Consider the following 17,065-nt stretch of genomic DNA (forward strand, 5'->3'; position numbering starts at 1 on the left):
TTTGGAAGTTGTGGGAGCTTCATCACTTGAGACTTTCAAGAAGAGGCTGGACTGCCCTCTGTCATAAATGGTGCAGGGTCTCCTGCTTGGGCCGGGGGTTGGACTAGATGACCTACAAGCTCCCTTCCAACTCTGATTATCTGTATCAGATTGCATTTTAAGCTTCAGCTCTTCGTTTGCATTTTCAGCCATCCATTTCCTTTCATGTACACAATGAATCCCAGCGCATCGGTGCAGAAGCTGTTTATATATTCACGAGATGTCAACACAACTTGTTTTGGCAGGGTTTTTTTTTTTACATGTGGAACAGAAATAATGGTAGATCATCATTAGAAACATACCTGAGAAGATTTACATAAAGTCTGGCTTGTGCTACATAGTTCAATCTTACATAGTACAGGTAGTTCTCGCCTTACGACCACAAAATTTCAGTAACTAAGCGAGGCAGCCTTTAAGCGAATTCCTCCCCCATTTTTACAACCTTCCTTGCCACCGTTTGTAAGTGAATCCCTGCAGCTGGTAAGCTAATATGGTGGTTCAATGAATCTGGCTTCCCCACCAAATTTGCCTGTCACGTGACCCTGGGATACTGCAACCGTCATAAATATGAATCAGTTGCAATGGTCTTAAGTGTGAAAAACTGTCTTAAGCCCCTTTTTTCAGTGCTGTTGTTAACTTCAAACAGTTATTAAATAAACAGTTGTAAGTTCTGGAGAACTTGTACATAAAAATCTGCAATGATTCTGACAGAATTCACCTTACGTCCAGTTAAGCTGGCCGTCCACTTGTCAGAGGATCAAACCAGAGGTGGATATTCAGCTGGTTCTGACCAGTTTTGGAGAACCAGTAGCGGACATTTTGAGTAGTTTGGAGAACCGGCAAATCCCACCTCTGACTGGCCCCGCCCCCATCGATTCTCCACCTCCCACGTCCCAGCTGATTGGCTGGGTCTCCTTTGGTTGCCCTGCACTGGAGAACGGAGCTGGAAAGCAGGTCAGTGGGTTGGGGAAAGAATGGGGATTTTGCAGTCACCCTGCAACACCCACCAAGCCATGCCCACAGAACCGGTAGTAAAAATGTTTGAATCCCACCATTGGATCAAGCACAAATTTTAATTCAGTTTGATCCGGATCGATGTCCCCAACTTGTGCCATGTTCTAAACCAAGCGATATGTTTTTAAGGGCAAATCAGCCCTCATTTTCTATGGAGAGAAAAAAACAAACCAACCAGCAATACATTCAGATATTCAGATATTTTTACTTGGATTTTTGTGGAACATTTCTGGATGGAAGATACGCAGCGAATAATCAATACACTTTAGGTTCCCAAGCAAGGCAACTGTGAAATTGTCACTGTTTTAGGGTGACAGTTGACATCCGTAGAAAATGAAGTTAGGAAATAAACATATTTAGAGAAGCGGTTTAGAGAAGAGAGATTCTTACAGTAAGGTATGGCGGTAATCTTGTAATATGTATAGCTTCATATCAAAGTATATTTTTCTTCCATGGTTTGGACAACATTCAAAGTGGCACACACATATGTACATGCTAAGCAAGAGCTGGTTATTAGGCACCACGCTTCCAAGTGACCCTATTTAATGCCTTGTGGGAATATAATCTATAAGTGGTCATCAGTGAGCCATGTCAAGGGGTGCTAAAACATACGAAGAATGGTTGCAGGAATTAGTCTAGTTTAATGCAAAGAAGGACTAGGGGTGACATGATAGCAGTCTTCCGATTTGAGGGGCTGCCCCAAAGAAGAGGCAGTCAAGCTGTTCTCCAAAGCACCTGAAGGCAGGACAAGAAGCAACGGATAGAAACTAATTAAGGGAAGATCCAACCTAGAACTAAGAAGAAATTTCCTAACAGTGGAGAACAATTCAGTCGGTTGAACAATTTCCTTCAAGAAGTTGTGGATAGCTCCAATATTGGAGGTTTTTAAGAAGAGATTAGACAGCCATTTGTCTAAAATGATATAGAACCTCCTGCTCTAAAGATCTTCAACAACCGAACAGGATACCTTGGGTGATGATGGATATCTGGAGATGCTTCAGCAGGAGAAGGCATCTGTCTGGAATGCTATAGTAGTGCTTCCTGAATTGGGCAGTGGGTTAGACTAGATGATCCTAAGGTCTCCTCTAACATTCAGTGATTCGAGGAGAGGCAACTACACCCTCATCCCAGAGAAGGCCTGCCTACCTACTATATGTCAGTCTTTGTCAAACTTGGTGACTTTAAGATGGGTGGACTTCAACTCCCAGAATTCCCCTAGCCGCGTGCTTTAACAGGTATGGACTTCAACTTTCAGCTGGATAATTCTGGGAGTTGAAGTCCACCCAGCTTATGGTTGCCAAAGGTGAGGAACACGGCTCTGTTGCTATTACGAGTCAACGTGGATTTGAGGGCATCAAAATGTGTGTGTGTGTGTGTGTGTGTGTGTGTGTGTGTTTATGTGTGTATTCTATTCTCTAAACCAGGGGTCCCCAAACTTGACAACTTTAAGACTTGTGGACTTCAACTCCCAGAATTCCTCAGCCAGCATAGTCTTAAAGCTGCTAAGTTTGGAGACCTCTGCTCTAAACAATGGAGAAAAATATTTATTTTCCTAATATCTCCAAATGGCCCAGATTCTCTAGAAAATTCTACTAAATTTATTTTTTGCCACTGACTTTCTCATTTCTAAAATCTGGAACTTGGTCTAAGATCAAGGCATTGCTCTTCCTTGGCTTTTTTCTTTTCTTTTCTCTCTCTCTCTGGATAACATAATTCCATATTTATTCCCTGCTTCAGGCAGGCTCTTCCTATCATTCTAGGCTGAAATAATACAAAAATAATCTACTTTTTCAAGGCACCTATCCCTTTGGCTCCAGAACAACGACAAAAAAAGAACACACGAGGCTCCAGAAACATCTCCCTTCAATTCTCCCAAAAGGCTCAAGTTTAGAAATTTGGAGAGGGGAAAAAACAAACAAACACAGAAGCAAAGTCATCGCAGCTTACAAAAACGTTTGGAAAAATGGCAGGTCATTTTAGAAAGAGTCTATAATACTGATCCAACAGATGCACGTGTAAAAAAAAAGAGAGAGAGAGAGAGACAGCACGTTTTCAGAAACGAGTGCTTTGGCTTTCCGAGACCCCTCTCTTCCCTTTATTTCGGTTTCATCTCTACTCGCGAGTCGTCGGCGTCGAGATCGTACTCTTCCACGTTGCCAGTGGTCCAAACCTTCATACGGTCTGTGATCTCGCTGCTTCGTGGTGCCAGGATGAAGTCGTAGATGAAAGCCGCAGTGGCGCCCCCCAATAAGGGGCCAACCCAGAAGACCTGAAATTCAACCCCAAAAAGAGCACTGATCAATAATACAGCTGTGCCCGCCCCCAGGTTGGCAGAGCTGCCAAGCCATCAATCAATCGCTACCCTGTGTGCAGGGGTGGGATACAAAAGGGATAACTACTAGTTCGGGATTTACGAGCTTCCCTGTAAATCATCATAAATCATCATTAGCGAGTCATTAGCATGCTGCCTGTGGAGAAGCAGCCTTTTTCTTGTTTTTTTTTAACTGCAGCTGTGCCTCGTTCGGCAGCTGAAGTTGAAAAACCAGGAAATAAAGATCAGGTAAGAGCCCGGGTGGGTGGGTGGGTGGGTGGCCCTAAACATCAGCAGACATAGAACCGGTTCTATGTCTGCTGCTCTTCAGAGCTACCGGTTCTACAGAGGTGGACAGAACCGGTTAAAACCTACCCCTGTCTGTGTGTTCCCTCAATGCATGTTGGATAATCTCTACCCCAAACAATGCAAGGGAATATTTGGATCTTGGGGTTGAATAGTCAGTTCCTTGGTTCTCTTTGAGCCTGGGAGTTTTCTTGCAGGCATTTCGTAACCAAAACTAGGTGACATCCTCAGTCCTAAAAGGGAACGGATTCTAGCTTCTAGCACTGATAATGTTACTGTGATGACCCAAAGGGGCGTGGCACCAAGGCAACACAGTCAGATAATCAGTAGGAGTCCCTTTATTAGCTCCAACTTTGCCCCCAATGTCCAGGTTACCTTCTGGCTGGAGAAAAATTCTCCCAGGAACAGCTTTTGGGTGCAGAGAATCAAGTCCAAAACATGGTCAACAAAAACGGTAACTATAAGTCCAAACAAGGCAAAATGAGGTGATTAGTCCGGCAGGGCAGGAGAAGGAATTCCAGATGTGAAGGAACGGCAGTAATTCAACATGATTGAGAGGATGCCAGGAATACAGATAAACAAAGTCAACACAAGATAAACTTACATTTGCTCCCAACAGCTGCCACACTCAGCATGCATCTCTTTTAAACTCTCATTCCCAGGTGTGCCTAATGAAGGGAATCAGGGCCCTTTCCTCCCCCGTAAGCCACACAACCCACATTTTTCTCTTCTCCATTCCTCCCTGCGTGCCCTAGGATGAAGAGGGGGTGGGCCTGGGTCTTCCTCTGAACTCCCTTTCCCCTGCTCTACATCTCCCCTGCTCTGCCCAGCCGGACCTTGCCCTTCCCCAGTTTCCTCCACAGCCAATGGAGCCACACTTCCACTCCCTGCCAACTGTTCAGATTCAGACTCTGGCAGGGGCATGACAGTTACCTAGTTGGGTCACGAAATGTCTTCAAGAAAAGAACCAAGCTCAGAGGGCACCAAGGATGTCACAATCTCCTCCTCCCCCTCCCCCTCCTCCTCTTCTTCCTCCTCCTCCTCCACTCTGACACCCAGTCCCTTCTAGTACTGATGATGTTACCTAGCTGGGTCATGAAACGTCTGCAAGAAAATCATTAGGGAACTTACAAAACGACTACACCAATAGTCCTCGACTTAAAGCCCTTCACTTAGCGACCTTTCGAAGTCACAATGGCACTGGACAAAGCATCTGAGGACCAGTCTTCGCCCTTATGACCATTGCACCATGGCCAGGCGATCAAAGTTCAGCATTCGGCAACCAATATGTCACCTGCTTTAGAAGCAAAAAGAAACAGCAGAGGGGCTTCTCTACTGAAGTTTGTGGTGACGGTTGTCAACAATGTTGTGTGCACGTGTGTGTGTGTGTGAGTGTGTGTTTGTGTGTAACGTGACACTGCTGGAAACTATCACCCCAAACATTTGGAGGGCAGCCCCTCCGACGTTTCCTTCTGCTTCTAAAGTGCTTCTCTTTGCATTTTCCTTAGCTCATCCTTTGCTTTTGCTGTGTCCCGCCGCCAGTTGTAGCCTGAAGTGACACCCAGCAACTTTTAATGTAACTTTGATGAAGCTTCTTCTATCCAAGCACGGGATTCTCCACTTAGCCCTTCCGTGATGCATGTGTCCGGCTTGCGATCCTGATCGGAAACCTACCCAGTGGTCAGAGAAGTTAGTGGTCACCAAAGCTGATCCAAAGGAGCGTGCAGGGTTGATGCCGCAACCGGTGTAATCAATCTGTGAAGTGCAAAGAGGGGGAGATTTGGTTAGCTGGGAGTCGTGCCTGCAGGCCAGAATCAGTCATTTCAGGAAGAATTGTTTAGGGACTTCCGTTCAACGCAGGAGAGCTGAGTTTCCAAGTTTTAAAGATCACGGGCAATTCAGGCCAGAGTCGATGAATGCACCACTCAGAGGGTGTTCTGACTTGATAAGGCCTCATTTGGAATATTTGCATCCGGTTTTGGTTGCCAAGATGTAAAAAAAGATGTTGAGACTCTAGAAAGAGTGCAGAGAAGAGCAAGAAAGAGGATTAGGGGACTGGAGACTAAAACATACAAAGAATAGTTGCAGGAATTGGGTATGTCTAGTTTAATGACAAGAAGGACTAAGGGAGACATCAGAGGTGGTATTCAGCAGCTTCTGACCAGTTCTGGAGAACCGGTAGTGGACCTTTTGAGTAGTTTGGAATACCACCTCTGACAGGCCCCGCCAACCCCATCTATTATCTGCCTCCCGAGTCCCAGCTGATCGGCTGGGTCTTCTTTTGTTGCCCTGCAGAGGAGAAGGGGGCTGGAAAGCAGGTTAGTGGGGAGGGGAGGGAATGGGGATGTTATAGTATCCTCCCCCCTGAAGTGGGGAGGGAATGGAGATTTTGCAGTATCCTTCCCCTGCCACACCCACCAAGCCACACCACGCCCACCAAGCCACGCCCATAGAACTGGTAGTAAAAGAAAATTGAATCCCACCACTGGGAGACATGATAGCAGTGTTCCAATATCTCAGGGGCTGCCCCAAAGAAGAGGGAGTCAAGCTATTATCCGAAGCACCCAAAGGCCGGACAAGAAGCAACAGATGGAAACTAATCAAGGAGTGAAGCAACCTAGAACTAAGGAGGAATTTCTTGACAGTTAAGAACAATTAATCAGTGGAACAACTTGTCTCCAGAAGTTGTGGATGCTCCAACACTGGAAGTTTTTAAGAAGAGATTGGACAGCCATTTGTCTGGAATGGTACATAATCTGAGCAAGGGGTTGGACTAGAAGACCTCCAAGGTCCCTTCTAGCTCCGTTATTCTTTTATCCTATGCACTGATTTGCTTTCCAATTTGAGGACATGTCAATATCTTCCTTGTTCCTTGAAAAACATTGCAAAGGGCTGTGATAAATGAGGCAATCTGAAAAACCGAATCAGGTTTGTGTGTCGACCAAATGCCCAAGTTGATACTTACTGTCCTGCCTTAGACACGAAAGCCGTTTGGGTGACTTTGAACCAATCACCAGGAGATGGTGAGTTCTAGTCCTGCTTTAGTCATGAAAAAGCCAGCTGGGTGATATGAATCAGCCCTTCTCTCTCAGCCCCAACCTGCCTCACAAGGTTGTTTTTTGTTGTGAGGAAAAGAGGAGGAGGAAAAGTATTAAATATGTTTGCTCTGTTGAGTTACTTGCAAAAATAATGAAGGCAGAATAAAAATAAATAATATCTTTCTCTCATGTATCTTTCATTTATGTTTATGTAGTGTATGCACTCTGTGTGAGTGTGTGTGTGTGTGAGAGAGAGAGAGAGAGAGAGAGAGAGACAGAGCGAGACAGAGGGGGGGGCAGAGGCAGAGAGAAAGACAGAGACAGAGAGAGAAACACAGAAAGAGACACAGAGAGACAGAGACAGAGACACACACACACGCACAGAGAGGCAGAGAAAGACAGAGACAGAGAGAGAAATACAGAGAGACACACAGAGAGACGCAGAGAGAGGGGCAGAGGCAGAGAGAGAGAGAGAGAGAGAGAGAGAGAGAGAGAGAGACAGAGAGACAGAGACACACATACAGAGAGACACAGAGAGAGACAGAGAGACAGACACACACAGAGAGAGAGAGAGAGAGAGACAGAGAGACAGAGAAACAAAGACAGAGACATATATATATATATATATATATATAGAGAGAGAGAGAGAGAGAGAGACAGAGACAAAGACAGAGGGAGAGAGAGGGAGAGAGACAGAGACACACATAGAGAGAGACACAGAGACAGAGATGAACAGAGAGACACACACACACACACACAGAGAGAGAGGCAGACAGAGAGACAGAGACACACAGAGAAAGACACAGAGAGAGAGAGACAGAGAGAGACAGAGAGACAAAGACATAGATACAGAGAGAGAGAGAGAGAGACAGAGAAAGACAGAGAGAGAGGCAGAGAGAGGCAGAAAGAGAGAGAAAGACAGAGAGACAGAGAGACAGAGACAGAGACTCACACAGAGAAAGATAGAGAGAGGGAGACAGAGACACATAGAGAGACACACATACAGAGAGAGAGGCAGACAGATACACACAGAGAGAGACACAGAGACAGAGACAGAGACACACAGAGAGAGAGACACAGAGAGCGACAGAGAGACAAAGACAGAGACACATAGAGACAGAGAGAGACAGAGGGAGAGGGAGAGGGAGAGAGAGAGGCAGGAGAGGCAGAGAGAGACAGAGAGACAGAGACACACATAGAGAGAGACACAGAGACAGAGACACACACAGAGAGAGACAGAGAGACAGAGAAAGACAGAGAGAGAGGCAGAGAGAGAGAGAAAAAGACAGAGAGACAGAGACACAGAGACACACATATAGAGAGAGACAGAGAGACAGAGACACACACAGAGAAAGATAGAGAGACAGACACATAGAGAGACACACACAGAGAGAGAGACAGACAAACACACATAGAGAGACACAGAGACAGAGACACAGAGAGAGAGAGACACAGAGAGAGACAGAGACGCACATAGAGAGACACAGAAACAGAGAGACAAAGACAGAGACACACAGAGAGAGAAAGAGACAGAGAAAGATAGAGAGACAGACAGACAGAGACAGACACACACATAGAGAGACAGAAGACAGAGAGAGAGAACAACCGAGAGAGACAGAGAGAATTTTTAAGGGGGGGGGTGTATTTTGCAGAGGTGGAGCTTCCTAATTAAATGGATTGGATACACATAGCCCAATATATGGAAAACAAGATAAGGCAAACCACGATTGATTGATTGAACATCTTAATTACCTTAATGGAGTCTAGCGTGTGAAATGCGTCAGGAAGAAAATGAGCAATGGCTGTTTTTGTTTTCATTTGTGGCAAAGAAAGAAAATATTCCCTTTTTTGTGTGTTCCTTGCAAGTACAGAAGAATTAGAAAGTTGGGCAGACTCTGTCCAGATCAGTGAAACATACGTGTTCTCTTGGCATGTCCAAGGTGGAAGTATTCTATGGTCAGACTAGTCCAGAGATTTGCAAACTATGCAACTTTAAGACTTGTGGACTTCAACTTCCAGGGGAATTCTGGGAGTTGAAGTCCACATGTCTTAAAGTTGCATAGTTTGTAGATCTCTGGAATAGAAACCATAAAACTGGAAGAAAAGAGGAGAGAAGACATGAAGGAAGGGAAGGGAAAAGAACAAGTACAGAATGGAGGGATGCACTGAAGTGATAGACATAACAATTGTAGGTGTGCACCCAAGAACAGGTGAAGAAAAGGAAGATAAAGGCAGAAACTTTCAACCAGTTGGTATGCTGTGATTGAATTCAATCATGGCACCATCAATACAGGTAGTCCTCGACTTACGAACACAAATGAGCCCAAAATTTCCATTGCTAACCAAGACAGTTGTTAACTGAGTTTTGCCCCATTTCATGACTTTTTTTGCTGCAGTTGTTAAATTGGTGTCTGCAGTTGTTAAGTGAAGTCCACTGGGTGCCATTTTACCTGCTTTGTTGCCACAGTTGTTAAATCAATCACTGCAGTTGTTAAGTCATGACACGGTTGTTAAGTGAATCTGGCTCCCCTCCCCCATTGATTTTGCTTTTCCCAAAAGTGTGTTGGAAGAAAAATCCTTCTGGGTTCAGTTCCAAGTGGGGAAAAAGACACTGGAAACATGGAGGCTGTTTGGAAGGTTTAATGGTGGACAGGAGGACCCACATGGCCTGGAGCCCCAGAGTGAAAAGGAAGGATGATCACATGCTCCAAGGTGAAGGAAGAGATCCAGAAAAGGGGCTGAGGTGCTGAGAGTGCCTGGGTTTTATAACCTTTGTGGGGATTTGAATTGGAGCTTGTATTCTGATTGGTTGTCAGACTCCCATGGGGCCACGCAGGGGCAACTCTGTAGGCTGTCCTGGGTTGCAGGCTTGATTGAGCCTGGCTGGATGATGATGCACTGAAAAGGGCTTTTGAGCAATTGCTATAGTTTTTTACATGGAGATCTTTGTTATGTAAAGTATTCTGGCCCAGGCCTTAATGCAGGGGTCCCCAACCACTGGTCCGCGGACCGGGACTGGTCAGTGGAACAAGTCCTACCGGGCCGCTGGCTTGCTGGGCGCCGCCATCTTTTTTTTATGAAAAAGTGCTTCCGGTGAGCTTTTCCGGGTAGAAAGCTCACCAGAAGCACGTTTTCATCAAAAAAAGATGGCGGCGCCCAGCTAATGCCGGTACCGGGCCGCGCCATAAAAAAGGTTGGGGATACCGGGCCGAGGCGTAAAAAAGGTTGGGGATCACTGCCTTAATGGCCCACCCATTAACAAAGGTGGGGGTGAGCTTCTGCTTCTGAGTTTCTATTCTTTTTAGATGAAATATTCTGCCTTTTTAATATTTCCCAGGATATTTCATTTTTCTAGGAGAGGGGTGAGTACTAACTTCCTACAAGTAGATCAGATGATCCCAGGGCATTGCAACCGCCATAAATATGAGCCAGTTGCCAAGTGACTAAATTTAGGGCTCAGTTGTGGTTGTAAGTTGAGGACTATCTAAGTGGAAAATGAACAATATTCCCTGCCCAATCTGTTCTTTCTTCAGAGCAGCCCAATCCAGCTGTTTTTGGGTGGCCTGGGACTTTTTAAAAAAAGCAAATGTTCTGGAACAGGAAGTGGTTTGGGAGAGCCACCTTGGCATGCTCCAAGTCCCTCAATTGTGGTCTGGAGAAAGGGTGGAAAGTTCTAGAGTCCCTCGGAATAGTCTATTCCAAAAGCAGAATTTTTCACAGATCTACCGTAGAGGCAGAATATGATCTGCAGCTGAGGTGAAAAAGAGTAATCCAACATACTTTCCTACCTGATTTTAAAAAGCCAACATTGGATGGTGTGTGCTCTCCATCCCCGGAACAAAGATGGTTTAGCTTTCGAAGGTCTGTGGGAATCTTGACAACACGAGAACTTGTCTCAAAGAATGACACATTCTAGGGATGAGCTGCAGCCTCCTCTAGGAATGGTCTGTTATCTAAGCCTGTATCTGCCTCCACAGGTAAAGTTGGATGTCTTAAATGATGTAAAGATACACCTTCTCCATTATCTAGATCATTCTCCAACCCATTGAGTAGAACATGGGAGACGTTAAAAAAAAAAAACCTCGACAGGTTCTTTCATCAACAGAAGAGAATATTGGTAGCTCAAGGTTGAACTGTGGGGTTCTTGGTGCTCCTTGATCTGGGTGGTTTTCTTGCAGACGTTTCATGACCCAACTAGGGAACATCATCAGGGCTAGAAGGGAAGAGGGTTTGGGGAAGATAGGAGGAAGAGGAGGAGGAGAAGGGGAAGATGGAGAAGAAAGAGGGGGAGGGGGAGGATTGTGGGGTCCTTGGTGCTCTCTGAGCTTAGTGGTTTTCTTGCAGACGTTTCATGACCCAAGTAGGGAACATCATCAGTGCTAGAAGGGAAGAGGGTTTGGGGAAGGGAGGAGGGAGAGCGGGAGGAGAGGGGGAAGGTGGAAAAGAAAGAGGAGGAGGAGGAGGAGGATTGTGGGGTCTTTGGTCGTCTCTGAGCTTGGTTGTTTTCTTGCAGACATTTGATAACCCAACTGGATAGCATCATCAGTTCTAGATGGAAACGTTCTATCATGCCATTGCAACTGTTATCTTGACTTTTCAGACCTTTTTGTGTCCCCTATGGCAGTACGCTGACTGTTTTGCACTGTCGGTTTTGCAAAAGCTATCAAATTTATTTCTAATTAGATTAGAATATGAGTGCATCTTTAATTTTTCCTTTCTCTCCCATTCAGAATGATGAACTTGGGGATGGCATCAGGGGTGGGATTCTACCAGTTCGGACCTATTCGCTAGAACCGGTTGTTAACATTCTAATCAGTTCGGAGAACCGGTTGTTAGAAGAAATTCCTGGCCTAATCCTGTAAGGAAGGCAGGAAGGAAACATTCTGGTGTTGCTTACAGAAACTGCCTCTCCATTAACCCTTATTACATTCTTGGCAGGACTAGACTTCCTGTCTCTGGAACGTCTCTGGAGTTTTTTCCCCCTCCTTTGCTGGTACTTTGCTTGTGTGGAGGGACCATTCAAAGTTACAATGGCACTGAAAAAATTGACTTATGACCATTTTTCACACTTTTGACTGTTGCAGCATCCCCACAGTCACGAGAGGCCAGGAGATGCGTGCCTTGATGTGAGTGATATTGAGTTGACCACGCCCAGCCAGTCACATGACCACCAAGCCATGCCCACCAACTAAGCCATGCCCACAGAACCGGTTGTTAAAACAATTGAATCCCACCCCTGGGTGGCATGGAACACTTTTGAAGTATGGAGTCTTTGTTCCATTACCTAAATTGGGTAACATCATTAACGCTGGTGAGCGTGGGGCTTGTTCATCAGCACCATTGTCTATAAAGATGCTAGCTACTAATATTCTAGCACCAAGGAAGTTACCTAGTGGGGTCATGAAATGTCTGCGAGAAGACAGTCAAGCTCAGACAGCATCAAGGATTCCACAATCTTCCTCCTCTTCCTCCTCCTCCTCTTCCTCCTCCTCTCCACAAACCCCACTCCCTCCTAGCACTGATGATGTTCCCTAGTTGGGTCGTGAAATGTCTGCAAGAAAACCACCACGCTCAGAGAGCATCAAAGACCCCACAATCTTCCTCCTCCTCCTCTTCCTCCTTGCAAACCCCATTCCTTTCCAGCACTGATTATGTCCCCTACTTTGGTCATGAAACGTCTTCAAGAAAACCACCCAGCTCGGAGAGCACCAAGGACCCCACAGTTCAACCCCAAACTACAAATATTCTCTCTCTCTCTCTTTGCTAATCTTTTCAAAGACCGTGTCAGCCCCCAGTAAGTGAACCAGATCAGAAATCAATCCTACAGTTGAAAGCTACATGTTGATTGAGAGTGGGTACCGTAATTGAATCTTGCAGGCCTGTGCTTTTATCTCTTGCTTTTATACTCACGTGAATTATTGTGGTATCAGTCTGAGCTGCTTCCATATTGTTTCTGCTTGTTTAGGACTTCAGATATGTTTTGATTTCTGTTGCTTTGGTAACAGACCTGGCCTGTGTTAGGGTTTTTACTTAATATGTACACAACCAAGACAGCGCTTCATTTTTTTCCATACAACACTGTTAAAGTATAAAATATAATTCCCTACCGCATTCTATTTTCCATCAGTTTCTATTCTTATTTAATCTATCCCTTTTCTATCCTTGTATTCTATTTCTATGTTCTTATTCCTTTGTGTATAAATCTCATGTTTTTTTAAAAAAATCTTATCTATTTCTTAGCTCTTGAGGTTTTTTTTTTCCTTTTAATTTCCCTCTTCTCTATGTTCTTATTCCTGTGGGTATAAATGGTGTGACTTTTTAAATTATTTCTTAATTCTCTAAAAAAAATCTATTTTGAGTGTTTTTATTCATGTATGTATAAATCTTACGTTTTTAAAATCTAAACTACATCTTAGGTTTGTTTTAATCTTTTCTATTCTGTAGTCTGTGTATACATTGTATGTTTTTTCTTATTTAGTTTTTTTAAATAAATCTAAATAAATTATCTAATTAAATTATTTAATTAGGTTTTTTTAAATTACCCTATTTTTTCTGTTCATGTTCCAGTATGTACAAATCTCATTTTTTTTCTTTATGTTAACTATTTCTTATGGTTTGTTTTTTAATTCTCTTCTCTTTTCTTATTTCTGTATGTATAAACCTTATAGTTATTTTTTTAACCTCAACTATTTCTTAATTCTTTTCAATTTTCTTCTTTATGTTCTTATTCCTGTATGTATGAATCTTATGTTGTTTTTAATCTTAACTATTTCTTAGTTCTTAGATTTTTTTTAAAAAAATTCTTCTTTTCAAGGCATGTAATCCTATTATGTATAAATCTTGCTGTTTATTTTTTTAATTTTAACTATTTCTTAGCACTTAGGTTTTTCAAAAAAAATTCTTCTCTTCTACATTCTTATTTACCTGTGCATAAATCTTATTTTTTTTTAAAAAAATATCTTATGGCCAAATTCACACAATTGGTGTAACTAGGCACGTGAAAGCATAGAGGCTACCTTTACGCAATATGTTAAATTTGCATTGACTATGGTCAGATGTTATGGGCTTAATGTATGAAATTAATCCAGTATGGTTGATTAATTTATGATTCAGTATATTGCATTAACCCAGAAAATGGGTTAATCCAATAAAAAGGTTACAGATAGTCCTCGACATACAACTGTCACAGAGCCCGTGCAAAATGGTAATACTCCTTAACTATTGTAGAACGGATCAGCCACATGAAGAACTGCAGTTGTTAAATTAGTAACTGTGTTGTTAAGTGAATCTGGCTTCCCCGTTGACTTTGCTCACCCAGACGTGACCCCAGGACACTGCAACCATCATAAATATGAGTCAGTTGCCAAGCGTCAGAATTTTGATCACGTGACCCTGGGGGGTGTTGCAACGGTGTGAGAAAAGGGTCTGAAGTCAGTTTTTCAATGCCGTTGCAACTTTGAATGGTCACAAACAGTTGTAAGTCGAGGAATACCTGTAAGGATAGAGTTCCAATAATCCTGGAGGCATTTGTTTCCTGACCTGGCCCACCTGAAAGAGCCAACGTAGGCATCTGGATTAAGCCAGGAAACCATGTTAGGTTCATTATGTGGCATAGTGGTTAGAGTGCAGTACTGCAGGCTCCTTCTGCTGACTGCTGGCTGCAGTTTGAGTCTCACCAGGCTCAAGATTGACTCAGCCTTCCATCCTTCCGAGGTGGGTGAAATGAGGACCCAGATTGTTGGGTGCAAGAGGCTGACTCTGTAAACCGCTTAGAGAGGACTGCAAAACCACTGTGAAGCGGTATAAAAGTCTAAGTGCTATTGCTATTCCTTCCTTCCTTCCTTCCTTCCTTCCTTCCTTCCTTCCTTCCTTCCTTCCTTCCTTCCTTCCTTCCTTCTTATCCATCCATCCATACCAGCTCAAGGTTGACTCAGCCTTCCATGGTCAGTAAAAATGAGGACCCAGATTGTTGGGGGCAATTGGCTGACTCTGTAAACTGCTTAGAGAGGGCTGTAAAGGCACTGTGAAGTGGTATATAAGTCTAAGTACTATTACTATTTTTCCCTCCCTCCCTCCCTCCCTCCCTCCCTCCCTCCCTCCCTCCCTCCCTCCCTTCCTTCCCAACCATCCATTCATCCATCCCAGCTGAAGGTTGACTCAGCCTTCCGTCCTTCCAGGATGGGTAAAATGAGGACCCAGATTGTTGGGGGCAATTGGCTGACTCTGTAAACTGCTTAGAGAGGGCTGTAAAGGCACTGTGAAGTGGTATATAAGTCTAAGTACTATTACTATTTTTCCCTCCCTCCCTCCCTCCCTCCCTCCCTCCCTCCCTCCCTCCCTCCCTCCCTTCCTTCCCAACCATCCATTCATCCATCCCAGCTGAAGGTTGACTCAGCCTTCCGTCCTTCCAGGATGGGTAAAATGAGGACCCAGATTGTTGGGGCAATAGGCTGACTCTGTCAACCACTTAGAGAGGACCGTGAAGCACTGTGAAGCAGTATATAAGTACTATTGTTGCTTCCTTCCTTCCTTCCTTCCTTCCTTCCTTCCCTCCCTCCCTCTCATCTATCCATTCCATCCTTCCTTCCATCCTTCCGAGGTGGGTAAAATGAGGACCCAAATTATTGGGGGCAAGAGGCTAACTCTGTAAACCGCTTAGAGAGGGCTGGAAAGCACCGTGAAGCGGTATATAAGTCTGCTATTCTGGTTTCACAAATGTGCCGATACAGCTCCTGAATTCGTACTCACCGCCAGCAGGTGACCCAAAGCTACGGAAAGACCGATGGCCAGTGGGGCTGACCCAGAGAGGTCCGTTCGCCTCTTGTCCGTGGTGGCGAGCACGCAGAGCACCAGCTGCAATGTAGCGATGATTTCGATGCCCAGGCCTTGACCAGCATTGACCCCCGGTGCCAACTGCAAAGGAAAAAGGCCGCAAAGAGGAGAAATCACAGTTCTGCGCCAGGATGAAGCTGAATTGGACACTGGCTCACATAATGACCATGGTAGCCATTTTATGACCGCCAAGTTCACTTAACAACCTCCACAAAAAAAGATCATCAAATCGGGATGGATACATGATCAAACCCACCTGTTTTGCAACCATCACGACTTATGGGCCAGCTCTAATACGGTCTTATGTCCGAGACTATCGGAATTGCTTTGTCTCCAATACGGTGGTGTGTTTTATGACACTGTATTTCCCTCCTGGTGTTTTATAGCTCCAAGCAACATAATAAATAAGCTGATTAAAGAGTCAGAAGCCAAAATCCGAGGCCATTTGAAAGAGGAGGATTTGCTTAAACTTACGGTAGGGAAGCTAGGCCTTGACTTACAACCATTCGTTTAGCGACTTCTATATCAGTGGTTCTCAACCTTTTCTGGCTCCACAGACCTGGGAAGATAGTGGCGGTGTGTGTGGGGGGCATGGTTTTATATATGCATGTGCAAATGAAGTTTCACACACTCGCCTGCCACTTGCGTGGACCGGTTCCCAACCGGCCCCGGACCGATTCCCTGTCCTACATAGAAAAATCAATCATGTTGCTTTGAGCAAGGTGTGAAATGAACTAATGGGATTACTACACAATTTTGTGGCTATGTGTTTTGAGTTTCTCTCTCTGGAGCAAATGTCACTGCCGAACTTCTGCAGAAGGTCTTTTGATGACCTTCTAAAATAGCTTTCCTCAGCCTTTCTGGGTTGGTGCCCTGGTGTGTGGGGGGGAAAGGAGGGGAATGGTGTTGTGTGAGAGGTAGGCATGCGGGAACAGGGACACAGCTTCATTTGTGCTTCAGGCATGCGGGCACACAAGTGGAGGCTGTGTGGCACACACCAGAGGTGGGTATTCAGCTGGTTATGAACGGTTCTGGAGAACTGGTAGTGGAAATTTTGAGTAGTTCGGAAAACTGGCAAATCCCACCTCTGACTGGCCCTGCCCCCATCGATTCTCCACCTCCTAAGTCCCAGCTGATTGGCTGGGTCTTCCTTGGTTGCCCTGCACAGGAGAATGGAGCTGGAAAGCAGGTTAGAGGGGTGGGGAGGGAAGGGGGATTTTGCAGTATATCCTTCCCCTGCCACGGCCACCAAGCCACGGCCACAGAACCGGTAGTAAAAATATGTGAATCCCACCACTAGCACACACACTCATTTGGCTCATGTGGCCCAGCTCCCAATGGTCTGTGGCCATGGCTCAGGAGTTGGCAATCCCTGGTCTAAAGCAATCTCACCATAGGATGGACCTGCAGATTCCCAAAGGAACAAAATGGCAAGATTGCTTTATAGAGAATCACTTTGGTTTTAGTTACTCAACGTTAAGGGAATGAAAAGAGATAATGGTTTCTGGTAATTTCTAAGTAGTTG

At 44.7% G+C, this 17,065-nt stretch overlaps 1 protein-coding gene across 1 annotated transcript in view; it reads right to left on the reverse strand.

Annotated features, from left to right (window-relative positions):
* Positions 1-1,234: 1,234 nt before the first annotated feature.
* The window catches only part of AQP1 (aquaporin 1 (Colton blood group)), a 32,782-nt gene continuing 16,951 nt past the window's right edge, over positions 1,235-17,065 (reverse strand). The window contains exons 2-4 of the mRNA XM_026688169.2: positions 15,457-15,621; positions 5,345-5,425; positions 1,235-3,322 (exon numbers count right to left, since the gene is read on the reverse strand). Of these exons, the coding sequence (XP_026543954.1) occupies positions 3,149-3,322; positions 5,345-5,425; positions 15,457-15,621 (420 nt within the window). The 3' untranslated portion in view covers positions 1,235-3,148. The remainder of the gene's footprint in view (positions 3,323-5,344; positions 5,426-15,456; positions 15,622-17,065) is intronic.

Source organism: Notechis scutatus, chromosome Z, assembly GCF_049901735.1.
Source record: "Notechis scutatus isolate UNSWTSFEM ecotype Mainland chromosome Z, rNotScu1.2, whole genome shotgun sequence".
Classification (NCBI taxonomy): Eukaryota; Metazoa; Chordata; class Lepidosauria; order Squamata; family Elapidae; genus Notechis; species Notechis scutatus.